Source organism: Scardinius erythrophthalmus (assembly GCF_964197995.2).
Source record: "Scardinius erythrophthalmus genome assembly, chromosome: 13".
NCBI classification, from domain to species: Eukaryota; Metazoa; Chordata; class Actinopteri; order Cypriniformes; family Leuciscidae; genus Scardinius; species Scardinius erythrophthalmus.
The window spans coordinates 41,357,916-41,376,972 of NC_138233.1; the positions used below are offsets into that span (position 1 = coordinate 41,357,916).

At 39.3% G+C, this 19,057-nt stretch overlaps 1 protein-coding gene across 1 annotated transcript; it reads left to right on the forward strand.

Moving 5' to 3' along the window:
* The first annotated feature begins 750 nt into the window (after positions 1 to 750).
* Positions 751 to 3,018, forward strand: LOC308700549 (E3 SUMO-protein ligase ZBED1-like). Its single transcript, XM_081382179.1, has 2 exons — positions 751 to 2,115; positions 2,381 to 3,018. Exons 1-2 carry the CDS (start codon positions 823 to 825, stop codon positions 2,534 to 2,536), a joined length of 1,449 nt encoding a protein of 482 aa, XP_081238305.1. The 5' UTR covers positions 751 to 822; the 3' UTR covers positions 2,537 to 3,018.
* Positions 3,019 to 19,057: the final 16,039 nt, after the last annotated feature.

Consider the following 19,057-nt stretch of genomic DNA (forward strand, 5'->3'; position numbering starts at 1 on the left):
GGGATAAGATATGTCTGGAATTCTGTGTTGTTTGACCGTCCGCTCCACTTTCATCATGGATAAAGGCCTTTTTGCCATCCAATGAAAAATACAATGAAATCAATAAGAAGATCGGGATCACAGAAACTAATAGCAGTGTTCGGTAAGAATCTAATGTGAATGAACTAGATTGAATTTATGCTGGCTTGTTTTAAAGCCAATTTATGGTTTTGTTCAAAAATGTAAAATAGTTTGAGGTCAGAATATAAACTCAAACATTGTTTGCAAAACTGATCTACAGTATGTGCTTTGATGTTTTTCTATTTCTTTCTAATGTTAGCAAGTTCAATAGATTTTGTTGCTAAAGAACTTGCACTAATATTCAAGTAGGCTGACAGTATGTAATATTAATAAAACATCTAGTCTTTTCTGTGCTCAAAGACATTCAGAATATGCTGATGGTTTTGATATACGGTGTCTTCACTTGATGCATTTGGTAGGGATGTAACGATGCACTCCGAGCCGGTTGAAAATCGATGAAAATATGTGACGATTCGTGTCGGTTGAATGTTAAAAGAATCGCGATACATGTTTTAAACAGCAGGGGGCGCTGAAGCAGTAGCCTATATTTTGACCGCTTTACAGGCGCGATAGCAGCGAACAAGATAGCTTTAAACCGTAGCAAAAATGGCGGCGGCAAGTGTAGATGACGTTGATGTTGAGGATGCCCCAACCTCATTCAAATCGGAAGTGTGGCGGCATTTTGGCTTTCCGAAGACTAAAAATGAAAACGGTGAGGTGGTAACGGACAAAACAAAAACTGTGTGCAGATACTGCAAGAAGATGTTAATATACACCAATAGCACAACAAACATGATGCAGCATACAAACCGTCACCACAGTGAGAAGCTCCAGTCACCGCCGTCTGCACGTAAAAACCTGTTAGTGGGCCAAACCACACTGACCGGCGGATTTGCAGCCCCACTCGCGGCGACGAGTGCGAGAGCAAAGGAGATCACAAGGTATATCGGTGTTTTCATGGCAAAAGATATGAGGCCGTTTTCTGTCGTACAAAATGAAGGATTTAGGCTACTCGTCAACAAATTGGAGCCCAAATACACCATCCCATCACGCCCCCTCTTTAGCCAGACTGTCATGCCAGCGCTTTACAGGGAAACAAAATCTAAGGTAGTTGAGACCCTCAGAAAAGCATATAGTGTATCAATTACAACCGACGGCTGGACCTCCAGGGCTACCCAGAGTTATCTTACGGTCACAGCCCATGTGATAACCAGTGAGTGGGAAATGGTTAATTTTGTTCTCCAAACTCGCCCATTGTTCGAAACACACACCGGAGCTAATATTGCTGAAGTTTTAAAATCAGCTGTGAGTGAATGGGGGCTTCAAAAGGCCAACCATGGAATTGCTGTGGTCACGGACAACGCGAGGAATATGGATGTTGCTGTCAGAGAGGCTGGGCTGGCCCCCCATATCAGGTGTTTTGCCCACACTTTGAACTTAGCCAGCCAAGCGGGTTTGAGTGTGCCCCGTGTGAGCCGTTTGTTGGGCAGAGTGAGGCGTATTGCTGCCTTCTTTCACCGAAGCTCCGCAGCCAAACAGATACTACTGGAGCTTCCACCGCATAAGTTAATCATCGATGTCGCTACGCGCTGGAACAGCAGTCTGGATATGATCGAACGCTATCTCGAACAGCAAGCGGCTGTAACAGCAACTCTCCTGAGCAACGACGTTCGACGAAATGTTCGTGACATCGATACTTTGGATGCGTCAGACATCCGTGATGCGGAGGACATGGTGAAGCTTCTAAAGCCACTCAAAATGGCCACCACTGTGCTGTGTGATGAAAAAAAACCCACTGTGTCTCTCATTGTGCCCTTAAAGCATATGATCGAGCATAACATGGCATCCAACGAAGAAGATTCCCCCACTGTGAGCAACATAAAGAGAGCTATACTGAACAACCTTTACAACAGATACACTTCAGAGTACAACCACCTGCTGGAGTGCACCGCATTAGACCCCAGATTCCGGGCTCTGCCTCATCTAGAGAACGACCAACGTGATGATGTATTTCACAGACTGAAGGAGAAAGCTGCACTGATGTTGCAGAACCAGGTAGCCTATTGTATTTATTTTACTCTTTCTCTAAATTGTATTTATTTTACCCTTTCTCTAAATTGTTTTTTTTTTAAATAATTTGTTTATTATTATGGCATATTTTTCTAAATGTGTTTCCAAATGTGTTGGTCTAAACTGAGTATTATGATACAAATTATAACAAATGATATTAAAATCTTGCCTTTATAACAATGTGAAACTCCTGTCAATGTTGTACTTAGATTTTACTTAGTCTTTTTATTTCTGCTATTCCTCTGTGCAGGATGAGGGCAAAGAAGGTGCCAGTGGTCACCCCCCTGCAGCAGAGCAGCCTCTTGACCAGACAGACAGAGCAGGAGCAGAGCTGAAACAACCTCCTTCCAAGAAAACAGCATTGGAAGATCTCCTTGGAGGGATTTTCGATGAACCAGTTGCATAGCACATCAGTCAGATTGATGCAGAAATGAATAAGTACAGAGCTGAAACATCCATTTCCCTCAATAGCTGTCCACTCAAGTGGTGGAAAGAGAATGCTAGGCTATACCCACTGCTATCCAGTATAGCAAAAGCATATCTCTCCACACCAGCCACCTCTGTCCCTAGTGAAAGGGTTTTTTCATCAGCAGGGGACATTGTGAATGTGCAGAGATCTCAGCTTCTGCCAGATAATGTGGACATGCTGATATTTCTTAAAAAAAACATGTAAAAAAAAAAAAAGATTCTGAGCTAAGAAAGAGCACAAGCAAAGCCTCAGTTTGTTTATATGAAAATATTTATTTTATTTGTATTTATTTTTTGGGGGATTTGTTTTAATATTTCAATTTAGTTTTGTTATTTGACAAAGATATTTCAGTTTCAGAAAGAAATGTGCAGCATTTTGCCTGAGTGAGAATGAAGTAATAAAAGGAAACTTTTTCATTTATCTTTCTTAAATCTCATTTTGTACAAAAAATCGTGAGAAAATCGTATCGTGAAACCAGTATCGTTAATCGTATCGCATCGCGAGTTCAGTGAATCGTTACATGCTTAGCATTTGGACATTGGACTTGGACATTTAGACACAATTATTTTGAATTCTTTTGAAACAGTAAAGATGATTACTTTATGGTAATACAAATGTTTTGCATATTAATAAACACAAATGTACGGAGCCCAGGAAGAAAAGCAACAAGACCCACTATAGAACACTATAGAAATGTTATATAGGCAAAAAAGCATTTATTTAAAAAGTTGCTGTTATTACTTAAATATTGGGGAATGTAAATCTCTCTCTACATGTGTTTACACTATTTATTTATTACAAATTCTCTGTTTATTTAATTTAGAAACCATATACATGTTTACCTGTTGATCTGCGCATGCGTCACGTCTGAACGCGTTGTTTGTATTTGGAGCTCCATCGATTTGATTCATAATCCGTGATTTTTTCTTTAAACTCACTTACAACGAACATTTTCTACTTTTCCTCACTGAGAAGCACTGCTGCTCAAACCTCATAGTTCCAACGCAGACTGTTTAGCAGACGCGTCTCAAGACGATTTGTGACCCAACACTGGACCAGTAACCCTGTGGGTCACGGCTGAGTGCGTCTTCTTTACACTCACTTACAAACGAACATTTTCTCGCCTATCGTGCGTCTACATTACACCCGTACCACTAAAAAGACGGATTATATCCAAGACTTCAGTCATAAATTAGTATTAATATTGATAGCATCACTGGTAGCATCGTTGCTAACTTACTGTCCATCTGTTAAAATGGCGAATATATCAGATGTATGTTGTCTACCTTTTGGTGCAGGTGAGGACTCACTTGAGCTGCACGCGGTGCAGTCTGAGCTGGAAGCTGTAGAGAAGCAGATCCGCGACTTTTTAGAGAGACAAGCCGAGCTGATAGACCGGTGTTTAGCTCTTGAATCAGCACGCGTCGATTAGAGACCGGCTTTTAGCTCTTGAAACATCACACGCCGATGCACACAAATCAGCGACTAACATTAGTAATCCGCTGACCCCGACCTCGTCTACTCCGTGCGTTTCTCAGCATCGGTCCCGAGCGCCCAGGTCGCGATCAGCCATGGTCTCGTTCACTCCGGCTCCGACACGCCACCACGAAGCCTGGCTGGTTTCGCAGCGGAAGACGCGGGCCAGGACCAGAGCAAGAATCTCTCCGCCCTTCCCGGTTTTCGAGATCTCCACCCAGAACCGCTTTTCCCCTCTTCGCGAAACGGAACGTGATGCTGTCATCTTCGATTCCATCGTCCGGCACGTCCACGCTACGTTAGGTAAAAGTAAGGTGCGCAGTCACTGCTTTCCTGGTGCTCGTGTTTTTGATATCGCTGTGCGGGTACACGAAATCTTGAACGGTGAAGAGCGTGTCGGAGCCGTCGTGTTGCACACGGGAGTGAACGATATCAGGCTGCGGCAGACGGAGGTTCTGAAGAAAGACTTCAGGAGCCTGATCGAGACAGTACGCAGCACATCGCCTGAAATAACGATCATTGTGTCTGGACCGCTTCCCACATACCGACAAGGGCATGAAAAGTTCAGTAGACTATTCGCGCTAAATGAATGGTTAATGTCATGGTGCAGTGAGCAGAAACTGCTCTTTGTAAATAATTGGAATCTGTTTTGGGAGCGGTCCAAGGCTTTTCCGCGCTGATGGCTTACACCCAAGTAGAATCGGAGCAGATCTTCTGTCTGATAACATCTCCAAGACGTTAAATACCGTTTGACTAGTAACCAAAAGTCCAAATTACAGTCTCTGCTGCACCAATTTAACTGGTATAAATAATAGTGTAGAACATTGCATAGAAACTGTGTCTATTCCTCGTTTAGTGAGATCAAATAATAAATCTACAGCAGGATCTAGAAAAAATCTAATTGTTATTAAAACAAAAAATCTCACTATTAGTGAACAAAAACGATTTCTAAAGCTAGGTCTTCTAAACATTAGGTCACTCACACCTAAGGCAGTTATTGTAAATGAAATAGTCACAGATAATAGCTTCGATGTACTTTGCCTTACTGAAACCTGGCTTAAACCAAATGATTATTTCGGTCTAAATGAGTCTACTCCATCAGGTTACTGTTATAAGCATGAGCCCCGTCTGATTGGTCGTGGTGGCGGTGTCTCAACAATCTACAGAGGTATTCTTAATGTTACCCAGAAAACAGGTGACCAGTTTAATTCGTTTGAAGTACTTGTACTAAATGTTACGCTCTCAGATGTAAGAAAAAAATCCCTATTATCTCTAGCTTTGGCTACTGTATATAGACCGCCTGGGCCTTACGCTGATTTCCTAAAAGAGTTTGCAGATTTTCTCTCAGATCTATTGGTCAATGTCGATAAAGCATTAATTGTTGGAGATTTTAACATACACGTAGATAATTCAAATGATGCGTTAGGGGCTGCGTTTACAGAATTATTAAATTCCTTTGGGGTCAAGCAAAACGTCACTGGTCCCACTCATCGTCTAAATCATACACTCGATTTAATTATATCATATGGAACCGATCCAAACGATATAGATATCATTCCACAAAGTGATGATGTCACTGACCATTACATGGTAACTTGCATATTACATACTGCTGTAATATGTCATGCGGCGCCGCGTTATCGACCAGGCAGAACAATCCTTCCATCCACCATAGATAATTTCTCAAATTGCTTATCTGATCTGTCTCAGCTGCTGCCTGAACCCAAACAAACAGATGAACTAGAGGAACTAACTAGCACTATGAGCACCATTCTCTCTATAACACTGGATATTGTTGCACCCATTAAATTAAAAAAGGTCAGAGAGAAAATTAAAGCACCATGGTACAACAATACTACGCATGTTCTAAAGAGAGAAACCCGTAATTTAGAGCGTAAATGGAAACAAACTAATTTAGAGGTCTTTAGAATCGCGTGGAAAGACAGTATGTCACGTTATAAAAAGGCCCTAAAAGCGGTCAGGGCTGAGCACCTCCGCAAACTAATAGAAAACAACCAAAACAATCCTAGGTTTTTATTTAACACCGTGGCTAGACTAACAAATAAACAGACATCACCCGAACAAAATATCCCGTTACAGTTCAGTAGTAATGATTTCATGAAGTTCTTCACTGAGAAAATAGAAAGCATCAGAACCACAATTGTAAACGTTCAATCTTCGATCGCGCCTTATAATTCAGCCTCAATTATCACCCCACAAGAACAATTACAGTGCTTTACAACTATAGAACAAAAAGAGTTAAATAAAATTATCACTTCATCTAAAACAACAACATGTTTATTAGATCCTATACCAACTAAACTACTGAAAGAAGTGTTACCTATAGTAGAAGAGCCTCTCCTCAATATTATTAACTTATCTTTAACTTTAGGTCATGTTCCAAGAACATTTAAATTGGCAGTTATAAAACCACTCATTAAGAAACCACAATTAGATCATAATAACCTAGCAAATTATAGACCCATTTCAAATCTTCCATTTATGTCTAAAATATTAGAAAAAGCCCGCTCAACTGGGCTCTTTCTTACAAGAAAATGACATCTATGAAAAGTTTCAGTCTGGATTCAGGCCGCACCATAGCACTGAAACTGCGCTCGTTAAAATCACAAATGATTTACTTTTAGCTTCTGACCAAGGCTGTATCTCAATACTAGTTTTACTTGATCTTAGTGCTGCGTTCGATACTATAGATCACACAATACTCTTAGATCGACTACAAAATTATACTGGTGTTCAAGGACAAGCATTAAGCTGGTTCAGATCATACTTATCAGACCGCTACCATTTTGTCTATTTAAATGGAGAAAAATCGATCATAACTCCAGTAAACTATGGGGTGCCGCAGGGATCTGTGTTGGACCCTCTATTATTCTCAATATATGTGATGCCACTTGGAAATATTATAAGGAAACATGGAATTAGTTTCCATTGTTATGCTGACACTCAAATATATATTTCATCACGGCCGGATGAAAACGCTAAATTATCCAAATTGACAGAGTGTATTAAAGATATAAAAGATTGGATGACGCGTAATTTTCTTTTATTAAATCCAGACAAGACAGAGGTACTACTTATCAGTTCAAAAAACCGCCCACAAAACCTCTCACAATACAACTTTAACATAGTAGGATGTCCTGTTACTTTATCCTCTACAGTAAAAGACCTGGGTGTTATACTAGACTGCAACCTGTCTTTTGAAAATCATATTTCATATGTTACAAGAACAGCCTTTTTCCACCTTAGAAACATTGCTAAGCTATGTAACATGCTATCAGTTTCTGATGCAGAAAAGTTAGTTCATGCATTCATGACCTCAAGACTAGATTACTGTAATGCTTTATTAGCTGGTTGTCCTGCATCCTCAATAAACAAGCTACAGTTAGTCCAAAATGCAGCTGCTAGAGTTCTAACTAGATCAATAAAATATGATCATATAACACCGATTTTATCATCACTGCATTGGTTACCTATAAAGTTCCGTATTAATTACAAAGTATTGCTACTGACTTATAAAGCCCTAAACGGCTTAGCTCCAGTCTATTTAACCGATCTTCTATCGCCCTATAATCCATCGCGCTCTTTAAGATCACTAAATTTGAGGCTTTTGGTCATACCTAGGATATCTAGGTCCACCAAAGGAGGGAGAGCATTTTCACATTTAGCTCCAAAACTCTGGAATAGCCTTCCTGATACTGTTCGTTACTCAGACTCACTCTCCCAGTTTAAAACTAGATTAAAGACGCATCTCTTCAGCCAGGCATTCATATAATATTTTTAATCTTACAGTTCAAACTACAATCCGGCCTCTAGTTCATAAATGCTTGTATTTTGAACATACAATAGTATACATGTATATGCGAGTAATTTATAGGTGTATATGCACGTGTGTTATGTATGTATTGATAAGCGAAGTTTGATTTAAATCCTACGTGGCGCCTCACACGCAAGGTCTCTCGCTCCCTCTCCCTCTCTGCTTTGCACGTGCTACAAGGTTTTTGGAGCACAGTCTCTGTCTCCCATGCGCGCTCTTGCTCACTCGCTCTAGATTCCGGGAGATTTTAACTCATTTGCAGGCATCAGGGAGCCGCTATCAATATGCGGGAGACTCCCGGAACTTCCAGGAGATTTGGGATGTCTGGATATTTCACGCGGAGCCACGGCGCGCACAACACAACAGCCCTGCTTAATGAGTGACGATGAGGACAGAACTAAACATTCAAGCGGTTACACTTTAGATATTTGATATTAAACTAATTTTATTTTAGATTTAGATTTTGGCTTCCAATGATTATAAAAAAGAAGATATTTGAGGTATAACCATTAAAAACTAAAGCCGCATTCTGTCTAGCGCAACTTCCTTCCCTTCACAGCGGTGCGCTGTCATTTCTCCCTAAAACCCAAACGTAGCGTAAGAGTCTGCATGATCGGTGATTGTTGTAAAATGTAGTCTATACTGTTGCTAAAATGCGGGACGCGTTTGATAATAAAAGTACCAAAATCTTAGCCTAGAAATCTAGACGCACCCTAGCGGCAGCAAAATGTATTTTGCAGCCAGGGTAGTCTAGCAACTCTCCACTGACTTTCGAGCTGCAAAAACCTAAATTGGGTCAGGCCAATCACGTCCCGTATAGAGTAGGCGGGGCGGGCTTAACATAATGACGACAGAGTTGCGACGGTTACCTGCCACTTGAAAACAAAGAATGACGGCTGCTGCTGGAGAACAGTCTTTCGAAACGGCTTTGTCCGCGACTCTGGAGGACTTGGAGTTAGGTTTTCTTTGAGAAAAGAGCATAGAACGGCACTTAAGTCATTCTTAAAGGAAGATGTGTTCGTAGTTTTGCTGGCCAGATATGGCAAAAGTTGAATCTATCAACTAACGTTAGCTCCGCTGTTGGGAAAACGCTCTGGTTGGTTGAAGCGCTTTCCTATTGCAGAGGGAATTTGAAAGACAGTCGTTTATCCCGCCCCTCGGATTGAGCCGTGTCTATGGTGAGTTGCCAGACCCAACATCTTGATGTAGGTCTGGCTTGCCAGGCTACCAAAATCTATGCAATAGACGCCGTTCCAAATGCGACACGCGTTCCGAAACACACCGCAACGAGACAAGTAACGTATATTTTGGGCTTCGTGTGCGCATCTACATGATCAAATATACACAAAAATATGTCAAAATGGCTGTCTTGGAGATTCACTTAAACAGTTTATTCATTTAAATACAGTTTATGCCTAAAATGGACGTAAATAGTTGGGAGAAAATATGATGCGTAATAATGGTTAGATCTGCATTTGGTCTTAAAGGTAGGGTAGGTAGGATTTTTATAAAAAACTTTTTTTCACATTTGTTTAAACTGTCTTTATATATCAATACATAATTAAAATGTAAGTGCTCTGAAAAAGAGAGTATAAAAATCGAGTGACTGTAGACCTATTAATCTGCAATAAACACAGCTCATTATTTCCATTCGGGACGAAACATTGGTTGGTTTGGGCGACTTTCACTCACTCTCGCAACCATGGCTACCGCCACTGTTGCTACAAGATCTGCCCATATGCGCGCAAAAGCGCGAAACCTACGAAGAGTAAAATTATGGTAGAGAAAGAGCATTCAAAATTCAAAGTACCTGCATATGCAGTCAGCGAAGGCAAACAAGGCAAAAACTACTTCCTCGGACCCTGGTTGCCCGCCCTCTTGAACGACCTCCTCTGCTTCGCCCTCGACCCCGGACCTGTCCTCGAACCGACGAAGCGGTACTGGTCTCCAGAGTGTAGTACTCAGAGTCAACAATGTTTTCATCATGGAAACTCGCAAAACACTGTATATGTTATAAATCTTACACGAAATTCACCTTCATCACAGTGTAACTGATGGTAATGGAAAAACGTGCATCAATGCAACCTGTTTTTAGCTTTGCCTTATAAATATAGATCGTTACCTATAAATATAGCTTGTTACCGAATCAAACAAAGTATATTTTAAACTTTACCAGTATCGATATGCTAGCTTGATAGTGAGTACTAAAAGAAATCTTATTTGTTTATATTTATAGTGATAAAGTTAGGTATTTTAATGTGATTACATGTGATTCTGACATGATGTCACTGCATGTACTGCGCTCCTTCCTCTCCGCTCGTCTCAGGTAAATAAATGCGTCTTCCAGCTGAGCCTGAGCGTTTGGCGTCGCGCGTTCATGTGTTTTGGGGGTGTGGCTTTGGAAGGAGCCCAGAAGTGAGGGGGTGGAGTGAATGGAAATAATGAGCTGTGTTTACAACAGTCGTGAGAGGTCTACCGACACTCGATTTTTATACTCTCTTTTTCAGAGTACTTACATTTTAATTATGTATTGGTATATAAAGACAGTTTAAACAAATTTGGAATATTTTTTTTAGACAAATCCTACCTACCCTTAAAGAGGCAGGAGTCTAATAAACCTGCTGACGATTGCTCCATTCATGTGAATCATACAACAAAAGGCAAAGAGAAAATCAGTAGCAGCTCTTGAATGAATAATTTTGGCTTTTATAAGCTTTAATCTATCTATGATAAACTATGCAGTGTTATTTTACATCTTACTTTATTAGATGTCTTTTTAGCCCATATTACTCCGGAACAGTCAGTAGACATTACTGAAATTAAAGCACTGGGTATCTCAAGTCAAGTCATCTTCATTTATATAGCGCTTTTAACAATGTAGATTGTCTCAAAGCAGCTTTACAGAGATAAATGTATAATTTAACGTAAGATTGTTTTGGCTTTATAGCGGTTCTTTAATAAAGTTATTTTCCAGCTAAAGTTAGTTTTGATTGATTCGCTTCCGTCGCAACGATCATTTGTTTTTAAATTAGGGCCGCCAAGACGACACCATTCTCTCTACACAGACTTTAAACGCGAACCTGTGAGAAACGCTGATGGCGTTCAGATGCGCATTAAGAACGGTTTCTATAGTTATGTGCGTTTGAATATATGTGCGCAGGTTTGGAATTCCCTAAAAACCAAGCCTAAACAAATTACTGTTGTTTCCTTATAGTTTTGATTCAGAATTTTATTTTATTTTATCAATTCGGGGTAGATACGCAAATTGATTTTTCCCGACGACGCTTTATCTGTAGAGTGGGAAAGGGATCCTCCATAGGGAGAGACTAGTTGGCACTTCAGCACTGCGTTGACATCGGGTCCAGGCGAAGGTCCTTCATCAGATCTGGAAACGGCCTGGATCCGGCAGGCTGCGGGAAAACCTTGGGATAAACAAAGACACTAAAATTAGCGTAGATGCCATTCTTCTCATGATGTAACAAGTACATCAGGATTTATGGGAAGTGTTCCCGGTTCCAGCTGACCTAATCTATGCAGCCTAATATTGAATTATAGAAGTCTATAATGTATTATGTGAACGCTATGTCAAAGAGATGTGTCTTTAATCTAGATTTAAACTGACAGAGTGTGTCTGCTTCCCGGACAATGGTAGGAAGATTGTTCCAAAGTTTTGGTGCTAAATAGGAAAAGGATCTACCGCCAGCAGTTGATTTTGATATTCTAGGTATTATCAACTGGCCGGAATTTTGAGATCGCAATAGACGTGAAGGAGTATAATGCGTTAAGAGCTCGCTCAAGTACTTCGGAGCTAAACCATTTAGTGCTTTGTAAGTAATCAGCAATATTTTAAAATTGATGCGATGTTTAATAGGGAGCCAGTGCAGTTTTGACAGAACCGGGCTAATATGGTCATACTTCCTGGTTCTGGTAAGAACTCGAGCTGCTGCGTTTTGAACTAGCTGTAGTTTGTTTATTAAGCGTGCAGGGCAACCACCCAGTAGAGCATTACAATAATCTAGCCTTGATGTCATGAAAGCATTAACTAATTGTTCCGCATTTGTCAATGAGAGCATATGGCGTAATTTAGATATATTTTTAAGATGGAAAAATGCGGTTTTACAGATACTAGACACGTGACTTTCAAATGAAAGATTGGTATCAAAGAGCACACCCAGGTTCCTAACCGACGACGAAGACTTAACAGAGCAGCCATCAAGTGTTAGACAGTATTCTAGGTTATTACGTGAGGAAGTTTTTTGTCCAATAATTAGAATCTCTGTTTTTTCAGAATTTAGAAGTAGGAAATTACGAGTCATCCAATTTTTTATATCAGCTATGCATTCTGTTAATTTAGTGAATTGGTAAGTTTCGTTAGGTTTTGAAGAAATATAGAGCTGAGTATCGTCGGCATAACAGTGGAAGCTAATTCCATGTTTCCTAATGATATCTCCTAATGGTAGCATGTACAGTGTGAACAGCAGCGGTCCTAGTACTGAGCCTTGTGGTACGCCATACTGAACTTGTGATTGATAAGACATCTCTTCATTTACTGCTACAAACTGATAACGGTCAGATAAGTATGATTTAAACCATGCTAGTGCAATTCCACTAATTCCAACATAGTTTTCTAGTCCATTTAAAAGAATGTTGTGGTCAATGGTGTCAAACGCAGCACTAAGATCGAGTAACACTAATAGAGAGACACAACCACGATCGGATGATAAGAGCAAATCATTTGTTACTCTAACGAGAGCAGTCTCAGTACTATGGTATGGTCTAAATCCGGACTGAAAATCCTCGCAGATATCATTTCTTTCTAGAAAGGAACATAGTTGTGAAGATACTGCCTTTTCTAGTATCTTTGACAGAAAAGGTAGATTCGAGATCGGCCTGTAATTGACTAATTCTGAAGGATCAAGTTGCATTTTTTTAACAAGCGGTTTAATCATAGCCAGCTTAAAGTTTTTTGGTACGTATCCTAGAGACAAAGACGAATTAATGATATTAAGAAGAGGATCTATGACCTCTGGAAGCATCTCTTTCAGTAGCTTAGTCGGTATAGGGTCTAACATACATGTTGTAGATTTAGATGATTTAACGAGTTTAGTAAATTCTTCCTCTCCTATAGCAACGAATGAATCAAATTTTTCCTCAGGGAGACTACAATGCACTGCCTGATGCGATACTGTAGTAGATGGTTGCATAGTTATAATTTTATCCCTGATATTATCAATCTTATAAGTGAAGAAGTTCATAAAGTCATTACTGCTGTGCTGCTTGGAACCTTCTGTGTTTGAAGCTTTCTTTTTCGTTAGTTTAGCCACTGTTTCAAATAAATACCTAGGATTATGTTTATTTTCTTCTAATAGGTTTGAAAAATAAGCAGATCTAGCAGCTTTTAAAGCCTCTCTGTAAGCAATCGAGCTCTCTTTCCATGAAATGCGAAATACCTCTAGTTTTGTTTTCTTCCAGTTGCGCTCCATTTTTCTGGCTGCTCTCTTAAGGGCCTGAGTGTGCTCGTTGTACCACGGCGTTGGATTATTTTCTTTAATCTTCTTTAAGCGCAAAGGAGCAACTGTGTCTAAAGTGCTGGAAAAGAGAGAGTTAAAAGTTTCTGTTGCAATATCAAGTTTTTCTAAGCTATCCGGGATGCTAAAATGATGAAACTGATCAGGAAGATTATTAATAAAGCAATCTTTAGTGGCAGAAGTGATAGGTCTAACATATTTGTAACACGGAGTCGGCTTTGCAGCCTTGGCTAAATGTAATTTACACGAGACCAGATAATGATCTGAGATGTCATCGCTCTGCTGCAGAATTTCAACGGCATCAACATCTATTCCGTGTGATAATATTAGATCTAGAGTATGATTACGACGATGAGTAGGTCCTGACACGTGTTGTCTAACTCCAATTGAGTTTACAATGTCTTTAAATGCCAAACCCAATGCATCTTTTTCATTCTCGATGTGTATATTAAAATCACCAACAATTAGTACTTTATCTGCAGCCAATACTAACTCTGATAGAAAGTCCGCAAATTCTTTGATAAAGTCTGTATGGTGCCCTGGTGGCCTGTATACAGTAGCCAGCACAAATCTCAAATGTGATTTATCATTTATACTATATATTTTTACATTAAGCACTAACACTTCAAAAGAATTATATTCGAAACTTGATTTCTTAGTGGTTTTGAAAATATTACTATAAATTACAGCAACACCACCCCCTTTGCGTTTCAGACGAGGTTCATGTTTATAACAGTAATCTTGCGGGGTTGATTCATTTAAAGTAATGTAATCGTTTGGTTTTAGCCAGGTTTCTGTCAAACACAGCACATCTAGGTTATTATCTAAAATCATATCATTAACAATGAGTGCTTTTGAAGTAAGCGATCGAATATTCAGCAACCCAAGCTTTAGCATTTGCTCATCTGTATTATAGCTGTTTTTTATTTGTTGAACATCAATTAAATTTTTAACCTTAGATAGGTTTAAACATTTTTTGGATTTCCAAATTCGGGGAACAGACACAGTCTCTATATGATGATAGCTAAGTGAAAGAGGCTCTATGTGATGGGATTTATCTGACCTTGGTGACGCGAGGCCGCTAGCAGACGGTCGGTTTAGCCAGTCTGTCTGCTTCCTGACCTGGTGCCCAATTTGTCATGTTTGAGCTCTAAGACTATGAGCCATATTACTAGAGAGAAGAGCAGCACCATCCCAGGAGGGATGAATACCATCTCTTTTCAACAGGTCAGGTTTGCCCCAAAAACTTTTCCAATTGTCTATGAATTCTATATTATTACACGGACACCACTCAGACAGCCAGCGATTCAGTGAACACAATCTACTAACTATCTCATCACTCCTGCGAACAGGAAGGGGGCCAGAGCAGATTACAGTGCCTGACATCGTACTTGCAAGTTCACACACCTCTTTAATATTAATTTTGGTGATCTCCGACTGGCGGAGTCGAACATCATTAGTGCCGACATGAATAATGATCTTAGAGAATTTACGATTAGCATTAGCCAGCACTTTTAAATTTGCTTTGATGTCAGGCGCTCTGGCTCCCGGCAAACATGTGACTATGTTCGCTGGTGTCTCTATTTTCACGTTCCGTGTGATCGAATCACCAATTACTAGGGCACAATCAACAGAATTCTCAGTGGGTGTTTCACTGAGTGGGGCAAATCGATTTGTTGTGGTAATCGGAACGGAAGAGTGGTTTTTTGATCCGCGACTAGAGCGATCCCTCACTGTCACCCATTTGCCCGGCTGCACAGGCACTACAGCTGGAACCGAATCATGTAAAGAGTTAATGCTAGGCGCATCCAAAATGGTATCTAAAGCTCTAGCACTCTTACTATCCTCAATTAAGGTTTGGATGCGTGTTTCTAATTCTGAAATCTTCTCTGTCAGCCTAACTGACTCCTTGCATTTATCACATATAAATCCTACATTGCCAACAGAAAAGCCTATGCTAAACATGTGACATGAAGTGCAGGTGACAATAACAGGACAAGACATTACTCACCGTGTTTGTTGACTGATTATTACTTACCTGAGCTTTTATTAACTCAAAGGCGCGAGCGCGCGAGAAAAAAAAATAAAAAAATAAATAAAACAGCTGAGCGCACGGGTGGCGCGTTAACAGGCTAGCAGTAGCGAATTAGCGTGTTGTGCTAGTAGTAACGGAAGCTAGCGATGTTAATCTGAGATGTTGGGTAAGCTGTATTTAGTATAAACAACTACAAATTGTAGTAAATGATGGTTCAAAACAAAGAAATACGAGGCTAAGACGGAGCTTACTGCACCGAAGCAGGCAAACAAACTCACAGCAGGCAGAGAGGCAGACAGGAGCAATCGATCAGCAAGGAGGCAGACAGGAGCAATCGATTTTGTATATCTAATTTGTATATTTGTTTTATTGTATACTTTTTTTGTTTGACCATGTGTTTTTACTTTGTTTTTGGTGTCCTATGTCTTCTGTATAAAACACAAAAGCCTGCACCCTTCTGCATAAAACGTTTTATTTGTTTTGTTAAAGTATTGCTTTTTCTTTTGTTATTTATTTTACATTTCAAAATATAAAGCAATATTAATTATGTTCTAAATTTATTTTTTCCTTTTTTTAATAGAACAAAAAGAACCGATAAGAATACCGTTAAAGTACCAGATCGATAAGGAGTATCGGTAAGAGTAGTAATACCATTAAAACCTTAACGATACCCATCCCTAGTCTTAGCAGACCAGCTCAGACTAAACTGGTCCTGTTGGGTTGAGATGTTGAACACTGAGATTCTGCCTGCAGACCAGCACACACACGAGAGGGTCTGAAATCAGTCTCACACTCCCCAAGAAATGAGGAATAAGCACAACATGAAGAGACTGAGGAAAACAACAATTAAAGAGAAAGAAAACACTGGGCAGAAAAAGCACCAGCAGAGTGAATATGAACACAACCCAAATATGACAATCTGGTTTTCTGGATGTGTGAGAGTGACGATCAGTACAACACAGAGGAAAACAAGATATTATCCATGTGATCACTGATATAATGAACACTGAAAGATCAACCAAATAATAATATCCTATCAAATAGAAAAACCTAAACCAAAACAATAAAATATAACTGATAATGATAAAGAGAAACACCACTATGTAGAAAGCGATGAAAAAGGGTGAAGAGAAAACCGAAGCAGTGTACAGTGGATATTTCACTGAGAGAATTCCCTCTAGCGCCACCAGCTGGTTCAGGAGGAGACCACAGAGTCTTGATGAGGACCATAAAGATACAAAAACACGAAATGTCCAATCTTCATTCCTGTGAAACTCATTTAAGACCAGTTTTAACAGTATATAGGGACTCGAGAAAAGCTCAACACAGTCAGTGAGGAGGAGGAGGATGATGAAGGCTGAAATACGGTGTCCATTCTTTCTGTGATGAATTAGATCGCTGGCAGACCAAGCAAGAGCTGGTAGACCTGCACACACACCGATGATGATGAAGATGGACCATCTGACATTTATCTGTTGCGGGACTTCAGCGAATTCAAATAGATACCTTTCCATAGTCCAGTCTGTCTTTGATCTCTTTGCGATATCCAGCTGAAAATATGTAATTAAATAAATGAAAAAGTGAAAAATTAGTATCTGCTGAATAAATGTTGAGCAACTTTCAGAAGACACAACTGAGAATATCCAGACTGAAAATATGAATGCATTATACCCTTATGAAACAACAATATATGAGAATATACTGCAAAATATTATGCGATATATTACATAATAGATTTCCATATGGGAAACTAGTGCTTATATTTTTCAATATGCTGCAATATATGCATTGACTGTGTATGGCTGTATATTAATACATGTAAAATATTTATAAATGTAGACAAAAATAACATTACATGTAATATTCACAAAGTTTTATCCTTTATTGTGTACAAATACTGCACATACAAGCAGCAATTCCCTATCTATTATTTAATATATTGTAATATATGAACACAACATATTTCTCTGTATTTTTAAATATACTGTTAAACCATTTCATATTGATCATTCATATATATAGGGAATTATATATTTTCATAAGGGTAGTCTGTGTCACATCATGTCAGTTCATCTTTAATAACTAAAAGTGAAGTAAAATAAACAACCATGTCTTACCTAGATATATTCAGCAGATTTCTGCAGTGCTGTGCTCATGGCATAAGAACGCTTGCAGTCTTGCTGGATTTCTTCTCTCGTTCTGTCTTGCTTGATTTCTTCTCTCGTTCTGTCTGTGTTTTTGCTCTTTCTTCTCTTTTCTACTGCTGGTTTCTGGTGTATCTGCTGGTTTGATCTCAGCTCTCACATCTGAGCTCTGACTGTGGTTTCAGTAAGAAACACGGATAATATCTACTACTTAAACCATCTTTACTTAAATGTTTAAAAGCTGTAGTGAAATTATATAGCACCTCTGTAAATGTAGTGTAGATAAATTACCTCTTTCCCCACGATTTTCTGTTATTTATTAAGTTTTTTTTTAATTAAGTTTTATTATCATACTGGGAATTTGTCATCTGCATTTAACCCATCCAAGTTAGTGCACACACACATTAGGAGCAGTGAGTAGTGACATTACCTATCATTCTTGAGAATCGAACCTGCGACCTTTGGGTTACAAGTCTGACTCTCTAAGTTTAGGCTCCCAATAGAGAAATTATATTAATATAATAGACACAGACTTGTAGTGGAAATAACATTAATTTAAAAACCCTTGATGATTAATTGAAGGCCTATCACTGAAACCACAGTCAGAATTTGTGAGCTGAGAACTGCAACCACACAGAGTTCAAAACCAGCAGATAAAACCACCAGAAACCAGTGGAAGAGCAACACATTCTCACTTTAAAGACGTCAAAAACTGAGACATGGTAAGTGCTTTGCACATCACTATTGTAGTTCAATAGGTAATTCATAACTAATTTACTTTAATTCAGTCAGGGCCACTTTCGTCAAATGTGTATTTATTATACCCCCTGAGGTCGGCTGTCGCGCCGGCGCGACAGGCTCGTTTTTTTCCGTATGAGTGCAAAAAAAAAATAATTTTTATCTTATATGCTTGTGTTGTACATCAATCGATCCTGTTTAGTGTGTATTTTTTTGTGTATGCTCATAATAAAAACAAAGTGTTGTGCTTTTTGCCAAATAAAGAAAAATAAACATGATGCGAGTTCTGCCTACTCTCCGTCAGTAAAGTCAATTCTGAAACGCGTCCGAAAATGAACTGTAACTCAGCGAATACTCAGTCAAACAGGCATACAGTCACACAGGCATGAAGCTTGAATTCTCTTCTTTTAAATGAAGTAATTTTTTATAAAAAACAAATATTCACAGTTTATGTAATATGCATGCAAAGAGAGAGATGTCAGTCGTTCTCATCTCAGCTAATTAAGTTTTAATGTGCTCCGCCCACGGAGAGCGCGCGATATTCAAACGCAAATGTGAGGCGATCCAAACAAACCTGTGAAACGCCCACATCAGCTGGATAACACACACCGCGAGTTCACTTTCAGACTTATGTACTTTACGATGCTGTGAGGAATACTACTATCTTGATAATAATCCTGCAAAAATTTACCTCAGAAGTTC

What these genes read in the sequence shown, in the direction of transcription:
- LOC308700549 (XM_081382179.1), top strand. Translation starts at nt 823, where the DNA reads ATGTTAATATACACCAATAGCACAACAAACATGATGCAGCATACAAAC. An exon ending in CACTGATGTTGCAGAACCAG is followed by an intron (nt 2,116 to 2,380) that starts GTAGCCTATTGT and finishes TCCTCTGTGCAG; the next exon opens with GATGAGGGCAAAGAAGGTGC.